The following is a 23,974-nucleotide window of genomic DNA, read 5'->3' on the forward strand; positions in this document are numbered from 1 at the left end:
CAGCGAGAGAGCTTGAGATGGAGAGAGAGGGAGGATGTTGTTACTGCATTTTTGTTAAACATTTAAATACTTAAATTTAATTGCTTGCATTTTATATTATTTTTGTTTGCCATTCTGCTTGCTTTGCTTTAATTGTAATATATAGATGCATTACCATTCCACTTTTACGACCGCTCTTGCTCCTTTCTACTCTTTCTTTCTCCTTCTTAACTGCTTTTATCTCTTATTGGAACTGCGCTCCTTTTGACGAAAAAAAAACCTCATCTTCATCATCTTTTGCCTCATCTTCATCTCATTTTCTTTTGTGTGTTTAATATTATGCTTAAGTTTTTCTTTTCTTTGAAATTGTTGTTGTTGTTGTTGTTGTTGTTGTTGTTTTGCTGCTGCTGCTTTTGTTTTTGCTTTTCTGCTTTTTGCTGTTGATGTGCCGTGCTCTCCCCTGCGCTCGCTTGCTCTAACGCTGCCGCTGGGGACGCTTACTCTTTCACCTCGAAGTACTTGTAGGTCGGATTCTCATACCCATTGATCTGCATATTGGGCACGATCTTCTCCTCCTGTACGATGGGATGGTGTGTGGTCACGTTCTAAAGAGAGACAGAGAGAGAGAGAGTTGAAATATCAGTCGTGAGGTGACTTTCTCCCCGTTCAATCCATGAACGCACCTGATCCACCTCAATGAAGCCCTGGGCGTGCGGCGAGCGCGATGTTCGCCACTTGGCAACGGCCACACCCACAAAGACAGCCGCCATTAGGGCGATGCCGGCAAAGGAGAGAGTAAAGTAGACATTGCGTCCCTCCTTGGCCGCGTGCGCGTGCGCGAATTCGCGGCGCAGCGAGAAGCTCTGCAACGAGAACGAGAGAGGATAGGCTTTAGGCAGATGCGGCACGAGTTGTCGCCGCAGCTCAAATACCGATTCGCGATGGCCCAGATCGTGGGTCATGAAGTGCTGCACCTGCGGCTCGGCCTCTTGGTGGGCAACGGCAGCAGCCACATCCTCCACCGCCCGTTGAACGGCATCATCGTCGACCGTTGGCAACACAGTCTGCACCTTGGTGCTGTAGTGAGAGCGAGAGATCAGTCTTTGAGTCACTAAGAGAAGAGAAGAGGGTCAAACTCACCTGACAGTGGCCTCGGCATACTCGGCATCCGCCAGGTCCTTCTCGCTCTTGGTAGTGTCGAGATTCAGATTGGAGGCGGTTACCAGGCCACCATCAATGCCCAGCTCCTTGCTGTTGATGCTCTTGTCCTGCTGCTGCTGCTGCTGCTGCTGCTGCTGCGACTGCGACTGCTGTTGCTGTGCCTGCGACTGGGCTGGGGACTGAGAGGAGGACTGGTATTGGGACTGGGACGGGGACTGGGACTGCTGCTCGGCCGCCTGCGACTTGAGCATATCGTCAACCTTCTTGGCCTCCATGCGTAGCTTCTCCTCGCGCAGCTTCTCACGCTCGGCGGCACGCTGCTCCTTTCGCTGCTTCTCGGCCAGACGCAGGCGCTCCTTCTCGGCCACCTTGCGCTCAATCTCGATGCGATACTTGTCCAGTATGCCCGCCTCTGCCTCCTCGCTCATGCCCAGCGACGAGCCGGGAATATCGTCCTTGCTGCGCAGTGCCAGTATATAGTCATTCATCAGCTGGGCAATCTTGGCCGACAGTTCCGGGTAGCGTTTCAGCATGGTCATCGACTGGTTCACAGCCCGATCGATGTCGATCAGACGCTCCAATGTGCGTGGCCGCTCTGAGGCAGCTGCCTCCAGTCCACCCGGTCCTCCGGAGTTCAACAGGTGACGGTAGTGTGCCAGGGCATGGGCTCGGTCCTTGTGCAGGGCGCGCAGCAGCTTCTGCAGACACTTCTCCACATGATGGGCCTACCCGGGAGATCAATCAAAGAAACCCAAAAAATGATGTCCAAAAAGGGATTTGTTTTGTTAATGGAGTAGAGTGGAGTTCTTGCCAAATCAATTTGTGTGGCAGCTGCAGCTGCAGCTGGTGTGTGTGTGTGTACTGTACTCACGTTGGGTGGCTGCTCGGTAAGGGCCTGGGTGTAGCAGGTCATGGCCTCGCGCTTCCTTTGGTTGATGTGGGCAAGGACACGCTGCTGGTGCATGGCGGCCAGTTGGTGCTTCTCGGCGTTGCCTTCTTCCTCGAGTGCCTGAACAGAAGTCTAAAATTACATTCCCATATAAAGACGTATTGCACACCAAGAGAGAAAGATTATCAGCATGGGAGAATTTGCCGTCGATCGATAACAATAAGTCGATCGCGCTTGAACGGTTCTTAAGATTTCTTTTGTTTGTATTTTTTTTCAGTTAGCTTTCAACATATTCAGTGGTTCGTTCGTATATGGAGTGGTTGGGTGGTGGGGTGGTTGGGTGGTTGGGTGGTGGGCTATTGGGGTGGTGTGTCCGTTGGTCATTATTGTCATTAGCGTTGGTGGGGTGATGCCTGGAATGCCAGTGGAATGTCGTAGAATGTTTGGTGCTGCTACAGAGAACTGGTGCTGCATAGAGAAAGACATAGACAGCGAGAGAAGGGGAGAGACAGAGACAGAGAGAACGAGGTCGGGAGAGAGTGGGAGGTGGGAGAGCGAGAGCGAGAGTGCAGTGCAATGTGCAGGCCTCAAATGATTGATGCAGTCAGCAGTCGATGGATGTCTGTTCCTGGATGGAATACTCATATATACACAGGTGAATGCAGAATGGATGCACTGTGTGTTCTGTAAGCAGCAGTTTTGGGATTATATTTGACGATGCAGACACAGATACGAGCCCAAGAATAAGCGGGCCAGAAGGGAATATTCGATCAATTCTGTTTCGGGTTTTGGCTCAGTTTTGGTTTGGTTTTTGTTCAGTTTTGCTTCGGTTCTGTTCTGTGAGTTCGTGGGGCTTTGGGTCTGGGTGTAGGCACTATTTTGGTAGCTAAGGATTACGGATTAAAGGGTAGTACGACTATGGTAGTACGAGTACGGTTAAGGGTGGGTTTTTGGTTATATGTGGGTATGTATGGGTATGTATGGTATAGTATAAGCCAATCAATCAGTTCAACTACAAAAGCACTTTGGAGTTTAGTTATTTGTATTTGTATTTGTATTTGGAGTATGTATTAGGTAAGTACTAGGTATTAGTTGTTTGTTGCTGTACTATGTAGCGGTTGTATGTTTGCTCTCGCGTATTAAATTTGTAATTTGTTGTTAGATTAGCATTATCGTTACGGTAATTTGTTATTTTGCTGTTATGATTACAATCTGATGCCTCTTTCGCTCCCATTTGCCATACATATGGATACACAATAAAAGGAACAGAAAACAGAAAGAAAGAAAGAAAGACACACACAAGCCACAAGCTGCTCTGCCACCATCCAGCATCCAGGACCGACCATCCGGGAGCGGGATGGTGGTGTCGAGAGAAGTGGCAAAATGAAAAATGAAAAGCAGGCGAGTTACAATGAAAAACACACAACTAAATGTGAGACACAATGAGATAGACTACTCTAAAGAGAGAGAGAGAGAGAGAGAGAGAGAGTAGAAAGCGATATACGATATACGATATACGATACGTGATGCATGGATACGATAATGGGTTAAAACAGGATCGGAAGAAACACAAAATGAAACGATAATCAAAGATGTGGGGGGTACGATACTACAAATGGTTTAGATACAAGTTACAAGGCTTGCGTGCAACAGTGGCAGTCCTTCAGCGATGTCGATTAATCGATACGGATCACAGCAACGTCTTGCCAATCGATCAGCAATGGTAGCGAATATTGATCCCTTTGCCAAAATGACGCCACTGTTGCACACGCACACATACACGCACACATATACAGATGCAGATGCAGAGATATATACATATACATATACATAGAGAGAGAGAGAGAGAGAGAGAGAGAGAGAGGTTGGAGAGAGTAGGGAGGATACAGGAGGTCATGGGTGAGAGAAGCAGGCAGTCAAAGTTACAGACAGAGGGGTACAAGTGGTGCAAGTGAGTGAGATAGAGATAGAGAGACTGACAGAGTGACAGAGATAGAGAGAGAGAGAGACAGAGTGATGAGTGCGTCACATGAAGATGACTAACCTGGAAGCGGGCGGTCATGCGCTGCTTAAAGGATTGCGCTGCCTTGGGATCGGCCAGCCGCATGTCCTGATACTTCTCCTCCAGATCGGACCAGTCCTTCATCACACGGGTGACCTTCTCGCGATGCGATTCCTCAAGGCGCTGTTGGGCTTCCTTTGTTTAGAATACGTTTTGTGTTGCATCGATAAATAAACCTGCGCCCTCGTCATAAACACTTACTTTCTGACTTACTTTGTAGCTCTGGTGCTCGTAGTGCGGATCAAAGTGGGTGAAGTACGGATCCGAGGTGGGCTGTGCCGTCGACGGTGGTGCCCCAGCAGCAGCAGCAGACGTAGCGGCAGCAGCAGCAGCAGCGGCAGCGGCAGCAGCGGCTGCGGCAGCCAATCGCTGAATGTGATTCACATTGCTGATTGCCGCATCCTTGGCGGCAGCTTGGGCCGGCGAGTAGATGGGAATGCGTGTGACTTGGTCGGGCTTTAGGGGTGCCTTGCCGGGCAGGCCATCGGGGCCCACAGGCAGACTCGATGGCGATGAGGCGGCCATGGAGAGAATGGGTACCTTGAGGCCCACGGGCTTGGCGCCGCTGGAGCTGCCGTTTTGGTCCCAGTTATCCGAGTCATTGTCGCCCTCGGAGCCGGCCCCATCCTCCTCGTAGTTGTCGCCATCCTCGCCGCTGTCATACTCCGCATTGATGTCGTCCAGGGAGCCGCTGCTGGCATCACCAGCCGAGCCAGAGCTTGAACCAGTGCCGCCAGCCGCTGCCGCCTCGTCGGCTACCATCTCGTCCTCCTCATCATCGGCCATCAGATCATCCTCGTCGTCCAGTTCATCATCGTTGGCATCCTTCGAGTAGTTTGAATCGTTGCTGTCATCCTCCTCATTGGCATTCAGCTCATCGTTGGCATTGCTAATCTGTGCTGGGGGCATCACCGGCAGATCGGTCTTCTTCACATGAATCTCATCGGCTGCAAGAGCACAAAAGAAATGTGGTTTGACTTGGGGTTCGTAGGGGACACATGGGATGGTTCGACTCACTCTTGAAGTGCTTGGGGCAGCAGACAAATTCGACGCCGGAGAACAGTGATATGCCGCAGGGCAGCAGCATGGCAAAGCTGCGCATCTGCATGCCACGCTCCTGACAGGCAGCGGCGCCCGTCTGGTTCCACCTGACAAACGGCCAGCAGCGCGACGCATTGTGAATGTGATCGAAGAGGCAGCCCTCTGGCACCAGCAAGGCGTCCGATTGGAATGGTCCTTCTGAAGCCAAACGTTGTGGGATCATCGTCGAAGAGGGAATGTTCGTGGTGCGGTGTGTGTGTTGCGTGTTGCGTGTTGCGTGTGGAGAGCACAAGTGGATCAGATGGTAGCAACCGATGGACGGGCTTCTTGCGTGGTACTCACCCAGGCAGCGGAATGGCTTAATCCAGCGATGGGATCCCTTGCACTTGGCCGCATTCAGAGCACCCTGGCGGCACCAGCCACCGATCTTCTGGTAGTGCGACGATTCCACAATATTGGTGATGTCTCGATTGGGATAGGCCTGCGAAATGGGTAACGATTCGAGCATTTGAAATAACTGAATATAGGCTGGTCTTCGCCCTCGTTCTGTGCATTATTAAGCAAGTTGCCATGTGGCATGTGGCATGTGGCATGGTGTGGGGCGGGGCATTTATTTATTTGAAAGGATTCTCTGTTCGAGGGGCGCACCCCGCCACAACTTTTGCGACTGCTCCTGCCTTCCGACAATGGCCAGTAAAACTTTAATTGCTTGACTCTCGTTTGATTGACTGACTAAATGACTGACTAACTGAATGGCCTAATAAAATATCCCTCCACATGCTGTGTCTGTTCCCTCTCTCTCTCTCTATCTCTGTGTATGTGTGTGTGCATCCATTGTGTGTGTGTGTGTGCACTACATTTGTTTCAAACAATTATGTGCCGAGTGGCACACACTCATACACTACACACACACACACACACACACACACGAAGAGAGGCTCATGAAAATGAGGCCTTTTTAAATGTTGTTTGAGTGCTTCGTTGCAAATGGCGCACATGGAGAAGCAGCAGGGGCAGAGAGGGAACAGAGAGAGAGAGAGAGGGAGGGAGGGAGAAGCAAGAGGCAGGCGGCAGGAGGCAGAGTGAAAGCAATGAGTGCAAACGGCACGTAGGCAACACTCGCTTACTTTGCAACTGCCAAAGAACAGCAGGCAGGGCGGTCAGACAACACCCACACCCACACCCACACCCACGCATACTCGTACATAAATATCCCCACACATATTCGCCCACTCCCCTACCCATCGTACGCATTCCGAACAGTACATTGCTGTTGGCAACCAGGCTAAATAAAACATTAAAAGCACAAAATAATGATGCTGATGCATGTCAAGTCAAACTGAAAACCGAAACCCCAAACCCCAAAGGCCTCCTCTCCTCTGAAGCCTCCCGCGTGGCCGACCACCCGCCCCCCTTCAACAGTTTCCCTGCCCCCAAATCAGGATACAAACAAAAACATAATACAAAAAGTCTTGGCAAGGCCTTGTGCCGTGGTCATTCCATATGCCGCCTGTGCATGAACATACTCGTACGGAACATATGTACACTGGCACAGTGGTGAGGCCTGCACAGACAGGGATTACAAATCTGAGAGTGCTGAAAGCCCGTTAAAGGGTAAACATACTCGTGGATGTATGTGGAATAGATGTAAATGCTGTTATACCAGCGTATACCAGTTTTGTTTAGCAGCTATCATAGCTGTAACACTTTTTAGTAAAACAGTTTTGAAAATAATTGTAGTATAACAGTTTTGTATAACAGTTTTATAACAGTTTTCTGTATAACAGTTTTCTGTATAACAGTTTTGTATAACAGTTATTATTGCTTGTTAAATCTACAACCGACTTGCCAGGGCCTGTTGGACCCCACTCGAAATGCATACAAATATTTCGATGAAAGTATAACACAAGTCCAGCGAGTGGCTCGGTTCGAGGGCAGCCCATCCATCCATCCACAGTGTTTCAGCTGCGTTTTCGATTTGGGTGGTGTGCCTCGCGTTGCGTGCGTGCCAGCCACACAGCCATGCCCCCCGGGCAAGCACCTAGTGCCTGCCACACGCCGCCCACTTCTCACCTACTTCACAAACAGTGGGCTTTAAAAATAAAGAAACGCACATCATCATCAGCAGCAGCAGCAGTGGCAGAGGCAGTGCGGGAGGTGGCCACAACGACGACGTCATGTCATTCACACGGCCCAGTGCCAGTGCCTGTCCAGAGCGGTCGATGGTTGCCCAGTAGGCCCGGTCGCCTGGTCGCTTGGTCGCTTGGTCGCTGGAGTATATAAACGTGCCACACACCAGCACATCAGCACACACCCAACCGACATCTGTGGAAAGTGAGACTCGCTTTCGTATAACCCATGAGTATGAACATGTGGCATGGGCATGCAGCATGTAGCATGTAGCATGTAACCTCTCTCTGTGCGTCCTGGCCTCGTCCAGGCTCAAATGTGTTCGTTATACTTGGCTTAATCAAAACATATTCAACCGAGCGTGAGGCTGTTTAAGTGGCTCGCTTCAGAGAGTTTGCGGCAAATACACGCAGCTCAAGTTATTGTAACAGCATTTGATTCTTTTGTTTAAGCCACCCACAAGCACACACAAACACACACAAACACACACAAGCACACGTAGCCACGCAGGATGAGCCAAGCAAATTTAATTGTATAAAATTAGTAGAGAGTGAGCGCAAAAAAAAGAGAAATCTTCGCTCCGCTGCACCACATTCCCTTTGGTACGACCATGTGTGTGGTTGTGTGTGTGCGCTAATGACAGACAAACAATTAAACTTGACATTTCGCTTAGTCTCTCACAAAACACACACACACACTAGGCACATGGGAATAGCAATGGAAACAGGACACACGGCTCGCGATCCCACTGCCAAACCATTGTTGCTGTCCATCGGGTGTGTCATAGGAATCCTTGAGCGGCGGTGGTTGTGGCGGGTATCTCGATATGGCAAGTACTCGCATGTACATCAAGCCATTGTAATCGCTGGCCTTCAGCTTTTATTCTGCATCCTTGCCAGCTTGTGGCATGCCAAATTCTGGATGCGAGTGCTAGCTGGCTGGCCGGCTGGTTCTTATGCAAGACGCAGAATTATTCATTTGATTGATTCCAAATGGAAAGTAACCCCCCCCCGCCGCACTTATGTTTGTACCTAATACGATCAAGATGCCACGTGAGCGCCACAAATCCAGCTAACAGCAGAGCGACTGGCAGTACTTTTTGTTTTCGACAGCGCCTCCTCACGAAACCGGATAAGATCTTTATATAAGAATGTGGAGGTGGGAGCCAGCTCCCATGTGTGCTTTATCAGTCAATGCATGCCAAATGCAAACAATCGAGCCCCAATGGTGCAACGGAAGGGGGCCCGGTGCACGGGGCAATGACGATGGCGATTGCGATGCGGATGTGGATGTGGATGAGGATGAGAAAGTCCCTGCTCTGCTGCGCTCGGCAGTGGAGCGCGTTATTGAAAATGATTTTTTAATGTGGCACTGACATGAGGCCACCGGCAAGCAGCATCTCGTTGCCGCAGCCATTGCCATCCGCATCAGCATCAGCATCTCACTCAATCTCTTCCTTCCTCCCTCTCTCTTGGCACTCTGCTGGTGCGTGCTCGGGCAAATCATTTTGTAAAAACTTTCTATTTGCATTTTTTTTTTGTTAGCCTTCTTTGCAGTGACGGGAAGTTGTCGGTGGCAAGGGGCTTGTGGTGGCATGCCTCGTGGCGTTTGTTTGCACAGGCCGCTGAGCTTGTTTTAATTTAAGTTTGGCCGAAAGCCCCTTGGCAGCACCTACACAGCACACGTTTTCCCCCTTCATTTCATATAGTTTCGTTTCGTTTAGTTTCGTTTCGTTTCGTTTCGTTTTTCCGCCCAGTCAAAGCTTCCGTTTCCGAGTGAAAGAAGTTTGTAACGTGGCCACGCTGCGTATACGTATTTTTAGTTGACTCCTCCGACAGCGCAGGCTCTCTTTGCGTTTGTCCATTCCATTCAATGACTAAGGCAAACCGCACCAAAGCCCCACCCCACCTACAACCAGCTACCCCTTCTGCACTCCCCTTCTGCCCCTCTACGACCACTTGGCCTTCGCGCGTGCCTGCTCTTCGCCTCGCCTCGCCTGCTCCTCGCCGCCATCATGTTGACATTGAAATTGTAAAAATAATTTCCCATACGCCCAGTTGTACACCTACACACACACACACACACACACACACACACTCCCGTAGCCGCAGCATGTGTGCAGAGAAAAAAGAGTAAAAGGCGTAGGGACACCGTAAAGGGCCAAAAAGGTTAAATGTTGTTACTGTTTGGGGTAACAGCCATTGCTCCCCCCTTTGCTCCTTGTTGGTTTATTTCTTTAAAGGGAGGCAGCTCCGCCTACATAAGCATACATTTATTTTTCCGATCAGTTGGAGCAGGAGCACAAAACTTCATTCGATATTTCAAGCAGTAGCTCATGGAGCTGAGGTCTCACGAGTGTCTACATCTTTCTCTGCATTGGCCAAGTGTATCAAAAGCCTCCTCACTTGATGACTTGATGGGTTTTGGTTCAGCTCAAAGTTTCTGTGTTTCTTTTTTTGCGTTGGTAAAAAGTCAACACAATTTTAAGGTGCCATCATGGCTGTGTACACATATGTGTCTGTGTGTGCGTTGTCGTGTCCAAATGTGTGTTTAAGGTTCCCTGCGCCACTCGCCACTCGCCACTGGCCACTGGCCACCTGCTGTAGGGGTCAGTTCAGTGCTTGGCTTCTGTTTTATTGCGTGTGCCCCTGGAATGCGGACACAGATCCAACAAGAGCCCCACACCCCACCTGCACCCCCCTTGGCACAATTACGATGATACGCACTAAGAGCTAATGCCATGTAATTGCGACTGTACTTTGTGCCATGGCAACAGTTGTTGCCGTGAAAATTGGATTTCGTTTTGAATGCGCGATTTGCGATGTTTGTATGCGTGGGATTTAGTGCGCCACTCTAAGGCGTAACCCAGAGCCCAGAGCCCAGAGCTATGCTCAAACTATATTCGAATGTGCTTTAATGCTTTGTTTAATGTTGTAGAGACGAGCTGAAAGCATGCCACAACCATCCTCCCCTTGCTGCGTGGCACAGCTGACGGTCCTCGCGCCTCGGGCCTTGGTGTATCCCCAAATGGGCCGCACCACATACATCACCTTTAAATGGGCATTATGTGTGTGGCAGGGGGCCAACCATTTAACTCGAAATGTCCAGTGTAACATAACAAACAATTGAATTAGGTCCGGGCACACCCACAGCCACCCATCGCTGGAGTTGTCTCTCAGCTTCCAGGGGACCCCATTGTCAGTGGCCAGGATGTGCCTCTCTTGGTGGTTGCAATTTTGAAAGCATTTAAGCGAGCGGCTTAGCTGGGCCCCAAAACGGGACCCATTTGTGTCCGGGTCCGTGTCCGTGTCCGTGTCCGGGCATCGTGTCTGGCTCAGCGACTGAATGGGCACTGAAGCCCAGCTAACTATATTAAGCCATAAGCTGGATACAAACACTCACACACACACACACACACACACACCGAGAGACACACTCGTGGCAGATGGGCTAACTGGCCTGAATGGTTGGCTAAACTATTTAGCGACTAAACTACTTTTTGCCTGTTCACTGAATTTCAATACAGCCATTATGGGCCACGGCCTCCCCCTCCGCCCGACTCATAAACATAGTTCAAACATAGGCTGCCTGGCTGCCTGATGACGCCGATGGTGTCCTTTAACGGTGAGTGGCTCAACCTGTCAGCCGCAACCAGCGACCGCATCAGTAACAGAAACAGCAAACCCCCATACGGAGGAGCAGAAGCAGGGCATGGCCGTCCCATACCCACATAAGTAGAAGCATCACCATCAGCATCAGCATCAGTCATCGACATCAACATCTGCATCTGCATCAATATCAGCATCCAGGTGTGGTTATCAGCATCAGTATGGGGTCAGCTTTGGCGTCAGGCAACTTCAGATGAGTGGCAATTACAAGGAGCGCCCCTGCAGCCCCTCCGCCCAACTCGCTGTCGCCTAAATGATCCGCAAACTATTTCCAACCCAGTCAGCATACAACTATGCATAAACAACAAACAAAACAACAGCAACAGCAAAGTGCAATTGAGTCATCGCTGTTGCAGCGGTCCTGTTTGTGCAGCTCTTCAAGCAACGTGTCTACATGTATGAATGCACACACACACAACACACACACAGCACACACACACAGCACACACTCCTATCAATGGTATCACAAATTGAAGCAATGAGCTATGAGATTGCTCTCAAATCGGATTGAATTGAGACGCTGACAGCGTATAATTAGCGCATCGACTTTGCCTGAATAGTTGGCATGCAAAAGCGAGACGAGGAGAGACGAGGAGAGACTCTCCTTTGGCCAAGTGGCAAGAGGGGGAGAGCACTCACTCCTGCTAATTGAGCGATCAATGGAAGATGAGTCGCTGAAGCGTGCGGGATGTCCAATGTCCGATGCCAAATCAATGCAAGAAAATGGCCAGTCCAAAGGCCGTGACTAATGACTCGTTGATAAGGAATTTCACAGCCAACAGCAACACACAGGCAGCTGTGCGGGGGAGGGGGACTGATTCTGGGGGAAGGGGTAAATGCTTTTCGGGGGATATTCAATTACAAGGCATTCCTAATTAACGTTCTGGTCCGCGGTTGCGTGGTGCCCTCGTCCAGTGGCCCCTAATGAGATTTTCCACAAAATGAGCTTACACTTCAGGCAACCGGACTCCGCATGCGTCGCCTCCCCGCATCTACATATACCCTCCGCATTCCCCGCATCGCATCGCTAATTGAATTTATATGGGAATTTATGTCTGTAAAATGCAGAAAAGCTTCTCCACACGTTCAAATGAAGAGGGACAGCCACTCGTCCTGAATTCCATCCAGCAAGTTCAATTTATCATTATTAATGCGGAGTTTTGGCCCCAAATTTGCTCGACAAATTCAGCGGAAGAAATGTCAGTTGCTTGATGCTCGCAGCACAAACATCCATTGGGCACTTGGAATGGGTGGAACTTTTCACTCCACTCCAAGGGACATGTAATTTAACTCATTAGCCAAGTCAAACAGGCAAACAGGCAAACATAGCGGGGATTTTCCTAGCAATTGCAGGGAGCGAAGGAGCGAAGGAGCGTTGGGTCAGTCAAATAAACACAGAGCTGGCAACATTTTGAAGTCTGACACCGCAAGGCAAACAGGGCGCCGGCCCACTGGCAGCAAATTAATTAATTTCCATTTGAATTGCAGAGTAAGCGGGCCAAACGCGAGAGTTCGGGCAGCGGCCAGCGGCCAGCGGCAGACATTGGAGATTCGTTGAAATTTGAGTTGCCACCAAAATTTGGGGTGTGGAGAAAAAAAACAAAACCAAATGCGAAATGAAAACTGGAACTGAAACTGGCAAAAACAAAAATTAAAAAATAAAAAACAAATTAAAAAGAATAAAATAAATACGAACATAAATATGTTATGTGCTGGGGAGGGGAGGGGCAGGCAGCAAAGAGCGCAGCAGCTTTTGCCGTGGCATGGGTGGTGGGCACGAGTAGATGGACAAAAGGACAATAAAAGGCTTTTAATTAATTTCTTTGCCCGTCGAGCGCCAAGGTAGAGCAACAACAACAAAAATGGTGTGGCGTGGGGGAGGGGCAGGGGCTGCCGGGGCAACTAAAATATTTTTTCAGGCTGTTGCGCAAAAGAAAATAAAAAAGGAGAAAAGAAATTGTTGAATACTTCGGAGCTGCCTGATTTATTTGCTGGCGTGTGGACGAAAAGAGTGGAATGGAACGCGTAGAGTGCTCTTCTCGCTCTCACACACACTACTTGGGGATCTGTTTGTGTGTGTGAATTAAGTGAGTGAAAAAACTGCACGCAAATAGCCAAATTTACCCTGCCCAAATGTTTAAGGGGAGGCTTAAGGGGGTTCTGGTACAGGCTTTGATGCTGCCACTGCCCCATCCCATGCTTGACATTAATGGAGAGAAAAACTCAGTGCCTGCCGCTGGCACTTTGCCTTTGCTGTGGCCTGCAGCTGGACCTGTGCCCAGGCCGCGGGGCGGGACCTTCGTTAGTGGTGCGCCATGCTTTGAAGGCTTTTCATGGGGCAGCGGCGCGAATTGAAAATTGCGTGCAACGTGCAGCAGCAGCATCATCAGAAGCTGTGTGTGTGTGTGTGTGTGTGTGTGTGTGTGTGTGTGGTCAGCAAGGCTGAACAAGTCGCTTAGCCAGGGGCACATCAAGCACCCACGCAACATCAACATTCACATCCTCTGTCTGGATGACGCATACAACATGGTGGCACACTGAGAGTACATCCAAACAAATATCGAATGTACAATTCGATTCGAATGGCTACTGGCGGCTGTTGTCTTTAATTACGATGTTATTGCATATCGCAACGAGTGGGCATGACATGACATGGACAAAGAGAGAGGCCACCGCCCTGGGGGCCAGCATCAAAAACATTGCCCCAGCGACATTAATAATAAATAAATTACCATAATTATTAAATATGAAGAGCAATGGCAACAGCAGCAGCAACGAATGAATCGCGAGCAAAAGTTACATAAAATATCCAACAAGAAAACAACACACGCACACACACACACACAGATACAGACACACGCGGACTAAAAGTGGATACCAAATGAATTGAAATGAAAGGAAAAAGCGAAATGCAAAAATGCAAATGAAACACCAATACAAAATTTGTCATTTACATGCAACACACACACACACACATATGTTTTGAAAGTGTAGCTGTGTGTGTGTGTGTGTGTTTCTGTATAATTTCTGTATAATTTATGTTGTGGCAAGAGCAACTGCAAGCGACAATCAGAACAATGAGCAGGATGAGAAGCAGATCTAGAGAGCCAGAACCACAGTCAGAGTCAGAGTGAGAGTCAGAGTGAGAGTCCAATCCCACAGACCACAGAGACCGGAGTCCTGCAATTTGACTATCAGATTCAAATGCGACAGTTTTGACAGCTCGTCGTGCTCATTATTTGCATCCAGATGACGCTATGATGATTGGGCCACAAAGCAAAACCGAACAGCAACCCCAACCTTAGCCAAAGTCAACCTTGAACCAAATCAAAACCAAACCAAACGCCTAACCACATTGTAACTGCTTTTGTATGGCCTTTGAGCCCACAGACCTACGACACCTGAGCATCAATGAAGTTGCCCTTTAGGAATTGCCAAAAGCATTTGCCTGCTTCTTGACCGAGTTAATTGCTTGGGAGTTAATTGTGTAAACGGATGCTGATGTCAAGAGTATCTGGTGTGCATTTGTGCTTCAACGAGCAAACAATAAAGTAGCCAAGGTTGGTGTCTTTGAGGGTAGCGGAGGCTTCCGCTCCGGCATTCACACATCCTCTTGGGGTGAGAAGTAACTGAGAGAAGAGAGACTGTGAGAAGTATTACCATTCAAAATATCAGCAAGGTATGCCCAGAAATCAGCGCTGCATGTCCCTCAAGCTCTGTTAACATTAACTCAATTAATAACACATAATTAACCAACAATTGTAATGAAAATCACATTTTTTTAGCATTAGAATCAAAATTTATAAACATTTGGATTTCCATAATTTTCGAGCATTTTGCATGAGGGAAACCCAGAATTGCTCACGGATAAGTTTTGTTTCCAAGTTGCATTTATCCGTTGGCATGGAAAGAAACTTCTTCTCAATATCGTGCTCCCACTTCTTGCCCATGGCGGAATATCGCGAGAAGCACGAAAGATGACGTCCTACAAAGTAGGGAATCTTTTTGTTGGTGGTCAAACACTTGACTGAGAACTTGCTGGTACTCTCCAGGCTATAATATAAAGATGGTTACAATCAGCACAGCGTTGTCGTAGCAGAAGAATTGGTAGCCAACTGCAAACTTCGATCGTTGATTGATTTTGATTGAACTGCGTTGCCATGAACTATTGCCATGGCCTCTTATGTTTGCGGCAATGGCTTGTCGTAGTTGTTGCACCACGCGGGACAATTGTCTGTAGGCCCCGATTTATCTGCCCATCCGTGGCCGTTTGTGGCACATTCAAAACGGCATAGTTATTCTTGCGGCACGCATTGACACGACGCACAGCTTCCACCTGCTCGTCCATTTTGCTTTAATTCAATGAATAAATCAATTTTTGTTGACTGCCTCGAAAACTGGTTAAATAAACTGCAAATGGGATACGATTGAGGTTTGATTGAAGCTAAAGTCAAGGCATACTGATGGAGAATTTCATGGAAGGAAGCTGTGTGCCAAAAGGGAAGCACCAACTAAAGCTTATGACTAATGACAGGCTGCTGGGAATGACTGATAAATGGGAGAATATTTATACATGATTCATGGCTTCATTCATGGATTTGCCTTAAGCTGCTCCCGCCTTCCGCCCTCTTCCCGTGATGAGCTTTTGATGTGGCTGCTTGGTCTTTAAGTTTACAGCGAATTAAATCTGACAAAGAGCCAATAACAACTCGCATTAAGAGATGGAAAACTGCTGGCTGTGATCTGATTTCAGGCAGGTGGTTGAAAGGCAAACCACAGCGAGCAGCTCACACAGAGAAATGCCAATGAGATGTAAATATTTATGGACAACGAGTATTTATTGTACATTTGACGATGCCCCGACTCTGACGATGATGACGATGATGATGATAAAACAACAAAAGCTGCTCCATGATTATCATCAGAGGCAGCAGCAGCAGCAGCAGCAGCATCCTCGGTTACATTAGCCATCGCGAGTCAAAAGAGAAATTTAATTAAAAAAGCAAAAAGGCTGTGAGCCTGGGGAGAGGGAGAGTGACAAAGAGAAAGAGTCGCAGCAGAAGGAACAGCAGGACAAAATGTTGACTATGGAATGCCAATTTATGACAGCGCTGACAGGGATGTCACATACACAGAGATACACACACACACACACACACACACACATGCAACATATTGGAGGAGATGCAAAAAGCGAAAATAAATGGAAAATTAATGAAGTGCCGTTTAATGTTGTCTCAATGTAAACGCTTTCAACGCAGCGCAAATTAAATTGTTCATGCCACACACAGACACACATACATATGTATATGTATACACCCAGAACCACTCAGAACTCCCCAGCGGCTGTCCCTGTCCCTGTCCCTGTCCCTGGCCCTGCCCCACTACCCAACCATTGCTGGCTGCTTTTGATTTATTGGTTTTCTTTGAACATTTTCATTTTATTTTTTTTCATGTGTATATGCTGCTCCTGTTGCTGCAGTCTAGATCCACAGTTGAGCGTTAGCCTTCCCTGTAAAATGAGGCTCCCCCGCCCGATACCTTGGCTTGCCACTCCGACTGGCTGACCACATGGCGAATGCGCAATCCCCAGCACGGTATGAAGGAATAAAAGAAACTTTTCCATATGCAAAGTGCAATGGAAATTGCAAATTTTTCATGCGGCTTCCTCTTTGGCTTTTTGCCTTCAATTCAATCAAATGTAACATGGGGCTTGGAATGGGGTGGGCCACTACCGCATTATGTGGCGTGCACCATTACCCTCACTCTCCTCCCCCCAACTTACCTTCTTGCAGTAATCAAGCAAATCCATTTTATCACGCAAACATGTGGCGCCAGTTGTCTTCTTGCTGAGGTCCGTCACCCAGCGTCCCTCTTCGGACAGATATTGCGGCTGATAGATTTGTCCAGCCTCACAGAGCACAGCTATTTGCGGCTCCCAGCGTGGCGAGGCGCCCTGCAAGAGAGAACAATAGCAATGCAGAGATAAGTAAATGCTGCAGAAATTGATTTAATATTTTTTAATTGACGAAAGCAGCAGTCGAAATGCGTATACGCAATGCCAGCAGCCATGCCTGGATACATGTGTCCTCGATGCTGACTGCTGTGTGCGTGTGCGTGTGTGTGTGTGTGTGTGTGTGTCAACATAGCAAAAGACAAGACAACAAGAAGCACGCCAGCACACAAGGCAAAGAGCCGTACACAAAGACATGGCAAGAAACATTAATCATACGCCACATTGTGCAGGCACATCCCACATTCCTGAGGCAATGGCAACACCCCCCGCCAGCCTCTCTCTCTCTCTCTCTCTGTCGCTGTGTGTGCGTGGGAGGCGTGACAAAGCAATAAAAAATGATGCTCCAGGCTCAAGACAGGCCGAGAGAGAATAGCAAAGCAAAGAGGGAAGGGAAGTAGCAGGCTGAAGAGGCAGATTAGAAACGGCACAAGAGCAGAGCTCACATGAAAGCAGGAGAGAGAGAGAGAGCGACAGAGAGAGGCTGTGCCAAAGAGCAATTAATGGCTGTCATTAGGCAGGGGGCCTGCCGTTCTTAAACGCTTCATTACCACATGACATGGCCAGTCCAGAGCAGACCAGACCAAGTCCCACGTCTCTCTCCCTCGTCCTCTCTGCTGCAGATGATGAATGTCCTGGCAAATTATGCATAACGATATCAATTGATACATTGATTCATCAACTTGAATACAACTTTAGCTCTAGCTCTAGCTCCAGCACCAGCCATGAAAAGGGATAATCACCAGAGACAATGGTAGAGAATAAGAGCATACGAAAGGAGCTCCGAATCCGAACCATCGTCAGCCCAGAGAGGCGTTTAATACGCCATGGATCTGAGACAATGCCAACGCTGATTGCAATCAAAGTCTTCTCTCCAGCTCTCAATTATGACTGGGACTGGAACAATAAGCGTATTTTCTGTGATCTGCGCTCCTTTGCTTTTGCTCTTGCTTTTGCTCTTGAATTTGCTTTTAGTTCACAGTTTCTCATTTATATTTGGCTCTGGCCCTGTGGGTGTCCTGCAAATCTGCAAATCTGGACCGAGGGAGGGGCTTAAGTCCCGTGGTCTTTGTTACAGTTTTGAGGAACGGGGGGCCTGGGCACAATCAAAATGCGCACAGGCTCGCTTCGGCTGCGAGTGAGATTACCCAGTCCAGGATTTTGCCTTTGTTCTGTTCTGTTCTGTTCTGTTTATTTCAGTTCTTTTCTGCATTGTCCTAGGATGTTCGCTGGATGCAAGCGATGCGCAGAATTCGTTGGATCATTCACGCACCTACAGGGATAATGTTGGCATCGAAGTGGGCTTGGGGCTTAAGCCTTAACTGGGAGGTGGGATGGCTGCTGCTACCTAATGATGCCATCTACCCACGTGAATATCTTGGGTGGGTCCAATTAAAACGTAACTCCCCCTAGGGAGCGGCATTAATACATTCCCATTGTACATTTCCTTTCGAGGGAAACCCATTTACGTTGCACAATTGGTTGGTAATCTTTCACTCGCTGGGATTATTAATTCCACTGCCAGGACAAATATAGAAAGTTATAGTTGGGCGGAAAGTCTTGGGTGTAATCCTTTCATTATTTCTCTTGCACATTTAGCATAAGCGGAGAGCGGGAGTGCGGGAATTAGGGCTGAAATGTATCCCCAAACTATCTTTAGCTTTGATGGAGGCTTACCTGATGAAAGATTGCCTTGGAGACACCACATCAACGCCAGAGAGCAAAGGGCTGGGCCCAGCACTGGCACGCTCGCTTCCCCCCAGCCCTAATCAATATTCATGGTTATTGATGGAAAATCCCACAAATTCCCAGAGTTCCTACGTACACGTGCACTCGCTCGTGCAAACCACCAACAGCAATGAAAAAGCGAACAAAGTTATGCTATTCATATTCATTGCACATGCAACCCCCCACCCACACACACACACACACCCACACCCACACACATACGCATTTCCATGCTTCGAAAGTAACGGATACTTGTAAAACTTCATTAAAGCCGACTTCCGGTTGCCAAGCAGACTGCAGATTGCAGACTGTAGACTGAAGACTGAAATATGCATTATATTATAGCCCGACACGTAGCCTGAAGGCTCTGCTCTGCTCTGCTCTGCCCCTGTTCCATTTCACTGCTTCTCACATTTGTTTCTTTCTGTGTTTGGGTGTGTGTTCTGCTGCTGCTGCTGCTGTGCGTTCAACTATTTCAAAAGTAATTAAGTTGGCAAAAAGGCGCCAATGTGGTTGTGAAGCTTTTGTCAGCTGCCTCAGCTGCCTCAGCCTGACAGCAAAGGCAGAGAGAGAGACGGCGAGTGCAGAGAGTATGGGCAGCCATTTTTCCAGGCAATCTAATAATTCAAAACCAAAACAACACACACACACTTGCATATGCTTGGGCCATTGCCCCTTGTGTGTGTGTGTGTGTGTGTGTTTGCTTATGCAGATTTTGTTTGGCTTTGGGACTGGGGCCAGGACCTCAGCACTGCACACGCCCCAGCCCCCAATGTTACTGCTGCTGCTGTTGTTTACACTAACACCAACAATGGCATATGCCAAACAACAAACAACGAGAGAGTGTGTGTGTGTGTGTGTGTTTGTGTGTGTGTGGCATGGGTTACAGCTGGGCAGAAAGGGTGTTCCTGAGGGCGTGCCGAGTGGGGCAATAATAATGTCGCTAACCATGGCAACGCAATGTGCAAACAAAGCCACAATGACAAATTTGACAGGAATAAAGGGACGCATAGACTCCACAGAGAGGTGGAAGAGACAAACACAACAAAGACAAAGGGGTGAGGGGGGAATGGGGGAACAGCTACGTGCAAGCTCGTACATGCATGTAGATCGAGAGGAAAGCGCAAGGGAACTCACAAAAAGACGAAGAGAGAGACCTGGGTGAGACCTCCATTTGGCAGCCAAATCAGTCGCGGACTTCGCGGCTTCCATGAAAAATCATTTCCCATGCATGGGTAAGCCAAGGGAAATAGAGCAAAAGAGAGTGAGAGAGAGAGCGGGAGAGCGGGAGAGCGAGCGCAGCTGTGTCCTGCGACAATTATGCGGAATATCAGGTTTTTTTGGCTACTCCAATATGATAGCATAAACGAGATGGCAGGCACACATAAGTTACAGTTTATCCTTTTGTAGTTGCTTCAAGGATGCCCCACAATAATCTTGGATGACTGCAGCGTCTGTCTTTGGGTTGAAATCAAAGAATTTGTATTCAACTGCCGCCAAGAGCAGACTCACAGACAGACGGGGAGACGGGGAGACAGGGAGACAGGGAGACAGACTGGGCAGACAGATGCCGACAAAGTGACAAGCGACAAAGGGAAATATTGCAACGCGAACATCCCATTCAACAACATGGAAGAGTAGGAGATGAGTGGGTGGGTAGCCGTGTTGCATGTGCAACAGCCGACGGCAGCAAGTTGTCAGGACAGCACAGCACAGCAAAAGCCAGGCCGCGCCCACAAGCCAGGCAACAGCCAGGCACCAGCCAGTCCCGCTTCCACCTGCTGCGCTTCTGTTTCTGCTTCCGTCTGCAGCTGTCGTCTCTGTTCTTTTTTTCGCCTTCTCCTGCTTCCGTTGGTGTAATTGTTGTTGCTGAATGGCAATCATGACAACACCCCACGGCAGCCCATTCCCCATTCCCCATTCCCCACTCTGCGCTCCCCCACTGCATCCGCGTTTTGATTGCTGAACAAGTTGAAAGGGCGACAAATTGTAATCAAATGCACGCATGAGTGTGTCTCCCTATGTTGCCCCCAAAGGGGCGTGGCCAGGCGACAGGTTTTTGGGCAAAATAAAAAGAAAGAAAAGCCCCGCTTTAGGGCACTAAATGGACATTGATTAACTGCTGCAGCGCAAAATGCTCGGCGTTGCTAGACCAACTAAAAAGTCAACAATATGCGCCAGCGCCGAAAAGTATGCAACGGAACACGTTGCGGCATTCGAATGCATTCGAAGAGAAGCCAAAAGAAAGTGTAGAGACAGCAGAAAAGAGGGAGCACTTAGGCCTCACGCTTGTTGGATACTCTCGCAAGTTGACTATTGACAAAAGATCAAACCGCATTCCATATTCCCACTCAAGACTCTTCCCTTAATGCTGCAGCATTTTGGAGTGGGGAACTAAAGATGTACAATATATGGAAATGGAAATGCTACTCGGAGCAAAGCAAACGAGGCAATAAGTACTTTGGGGGCTACTTATAATGGTCGAAACGAAGCAGAGCAGCGACGGGACGGGACGGGACGAGAGAGGAGCCCGTAAGTGAAAGCGGGGCCGACCAGAGAGAGAGACGACAGAAACACAATTATGTTAATGTTTACTCGACCGTAATTAACTCAAATTTATGATATTTTAATTTCAGCCGAGCGGCCGAGCCAGGTCCCAGGAAAGGGAGAGGCGACAGGCGACAGGCAGCAAGCAGCAAGCGGCAAAGCGGTCTCTAGGAATCAGGCTCAGAACAGGACACTTGAGAGGGAGCGGGAGTGAGAGCTTCAAAGTTGAAAAATGGTGGATAGCAACTTTGCGAGAAGAAAGAGGGGCAGCAGGAGTAAAACGGAAATGGCAGCAAAGCGAAGCAAACAAAAGAAAATTGCGTTATAATAACACACGTAGAAAAAGTTCGTCCTGCCCGTTTTGCCTGCCCGAAACTTCTGCGTCTTACCCACGGCCAGCATAATGCTTAATGTGAGTTGGAGACAAATAGAATTTTAATGCAAAATAAAACGGAAAAATGCTTTTCCATTTACCATCTCAGGGAAAGAGGAATTACAAAATGCTCTGATCGGTGGAAATGTACAACAACAAAGAGCTTCCGACTGATGGTAGTTCCCCCCTGTCCCTTTCCCATTCTCTCTGATTGGAATTATTTTATACTGCCTCATGGGTTGGAGGCTTTGAGGTAATCTGAAGAGCTTCCAAGAGTATCAGAAGGATAAATAATAATTAAGTTTCTTTAAAAGTTAAATCTGTTCCAAGTCTAAAATGAAAATGAACACAATCGATACTTCGAATGGTAGCCCTAAGCCCAGCTGCAGCTTAACTTACAGCTATGACACACACTGTACGTACTGTATGCACGAGTTGTGGCTGGAAAGTGTAGCCCCCTGTGCCACCTTTCTGCACGAATTATGCTTTGCATGTTAAATTTTTTTTTTTTTTTTTGTGGGCCAACGGCCAAGCAGAAGTAATGGACAGGGCGGCAAGGAGGTAAGAAAGGAAAGGGGCCACAGAGGAAAGAGTGGGAAATGGAACCCTGCTTACCCCGCTTCCACACAAAGAACACGTAGCAAGTCCAACAAAAAAGAGAGAACCCAAATAACAAAATAATATATGAAAAAACAAATTGTGAAAAATAGCCACAAGCAAGTGCTGTAGCCAATATGAGAGGAGGAGGAGGAGGCGGGAATGTGTGGGTGGGGGTGGGGGTGGGGCTGGGGGTGGCAGTGTTGCCTAAGTAGCGTGTCGCTCGAAGTAAGTCAAAGTTTGGGCAAATGGAAGGAAACGTTTGCTCCATCTTTGGGAGCTGGCAGTGTGACTGCTTGGGAGCTGGCTGGCTGGCTATAGCTATGGCCAGAGGAGACACACACACACACACACACACACACACACACACACACATGTATGTGTGTATACAAAGAGAGAGCCAGTCTTGTGTGTCGCTTGGCTATTATTTATGAGTTTTCTACGTTTTGCTGTCTTTTGTGCATTTTCTTCGCTTTTTGCCATTTAACTTATTTTTTGTTCCTTTCGTTTCGTTTCGTTTTCCCTTTTTTTGCATCATTTTCCCCATCCTTCTTTGTTGGTTTTTGCCATTTTTTCGTTCCGTTTATTTGTGGCTCAATTTCGAGTGTCAAAAGCGATGTGGCCATTGTTGTTCGTTGTTGATGTTGTTGTTGTTTGTTCGTTGATGACTCAGCAGACAGAGGGAACTGCCTGCAACTGCCAAGGAGGGTTGGTGGCTGCCACTGGACATGTGTAGGAGTGTGAGGCCATGAGGCATTTTGTGTTTTCCTTGGCCTCTCTCTGCCCTCCATCTTTTGGCCTCAAATGTGTGTCTGTGAGTGTTGAATTCCTCGCTACACACACACAGACACAACTGCAGATCGAAAGCTGCTTTCAACTGCTATAAGAAACTTGAGAAATAAGCGAAGAGTGGCAGTAGCAGAGGAAAACGTAAAACGTGCAACTTTTTTGGGAAGCACAAAAGTTGGCAGCAAGTAAAATCTTAAAAATTTATTCATTTCTTGCTCCATCTCTTCGAGATGCTCGACTGCTCGACTGCTCGACTGCTCGACTGCTCTCCCGCCCGCTCCCACTCTCAGGTAAGTCAGAAAAGTGCTTTGACAGAGCACACACGCACACACGCACACACGCACACACTGCCATGCAAATTGAAATTAATTTTGTGAAAAGTGCCTGCAAGTATGCAACACAATTTTTCTCAAGCTCAACTTTTGCAACGTGACAAGCAGTATGCGTCGTGTCTCTCGTTGCATGTGTGTGTGTGTGTGTGTGTGTGTGAGTGGACTACTAATTGATGCTTTTGAAAGCGCTTTTAATTACATTTGCGGGAGGTGCCTGCCCAAGGCAAGGACCTGCCACTAGAGCATGGAGCTTCCCTCATAAGCTGCGCTGCTGCTGCTGCTGCTGCTGCTGGAATCGGCAGTCGGAACTTTCATCATCATCATCTCCAACAGCATCCTGGTCGTCGTCGGCTATTGGACTAGATTCAGCTGGATGGCGATTGCCCACCAGTTCATCATTGATTCAATGCCATTTCCAATTTCCATTTTTGCACTTTTGTCGTGCAACTGCTTTGCCCATAGAGTTTTCCATTTGCCATTCCCCAGCTATGTATAGCCCCACCCCCCACATCTAATTGATTTTGCATAGCCATTGGCCTGATCTTTGACACCACTCCCCCACCACTCCCCTCTGCCCCTTCCCTCAGCGTATCCATGTCCGTATCTATCTCCTGCAGCAGCTCTTCAACTATAGAACTTTTGGCCCCAAAATGAAATTACTCAGG

The 23,974-nt window shown here is 48.3% G+C and overlaps 1 protein-coding gene across 8 annotated transcripts in view; it reads right to left on the reverse strand.

Moving 5' to 3' along the window:
- Positions 1 to 375: 375 nt before the first annotated feature.
- Positions 376 to 23,974, reverse strand: part of LOC117581113 (amyloid-beta-like protein) — a 46,424-nt gene continuing 22,825 nt past the window's right edge. The window contains exons 2-11 of one of the 8 annotated variants that reach the window (XM_034268031.1): positions 16,716 to 16,886; positions 5,475 to 5,613; positions 5,109 to 5,327; positions 4,305 to 5,038; positions 4,074 to 4,214; positions 2,012 to 2,161; positions 1,120 to 1,865; positions 912 to 1,056; positions 663 to 842; positions 376 to 584 (exon numbers count right to left, since the gene is read on the reverse strand). In XM_034268031.1, the coding sequence (XP_034123922.1) occupies positions 477 to 584; positions 663 to 842; positions 912 to 1,056; positions 1,120 to 1,865; positions 2,012 to 2,161; positions 4,074 to 4,214; positions 4,305 to 5,038; positions 5,109 to 5,327; positions 5,475 to 5,613; positions 16,716 to 16,886 (2,733 nt within the window). In that variant the 3' untranslated portion in view covers positions 376 to 476. Of the gene's footprint in view, positions 585 to 662; positions 843 to 911; positions 1,057 to 1,119; positions 1,866 to 2,011; positions 2,162 to 4,073; positions 4,227 to 4,292; positions 5,039 to 5,108; positions 5,331 to 5,474; positions 5,614 to 16,715; positions 16,887 to 23,974 lie in introns of all 8 variants that reach the window. The other 7 variants (XM_034268024.1, XM_034268028.1, XM_034268029.1 and 4 more) reach the window with 7 other exon arrangements.

Source organism: Drosophila guanche, unplaced genomic scaffold (genome assembly GCF_900245975.1).
Source record: "Drosophila guanche unplaced genomic scaffold, DGUA_6, whole genome shotgun sequence".
In the NCBI taxonomy this organism is placed as follows: Eukaryota; Metazoa; Arthropoda; class Insecta; order Diptera; family Drosophilidae; genus Drosophila; species Drosophila guanche.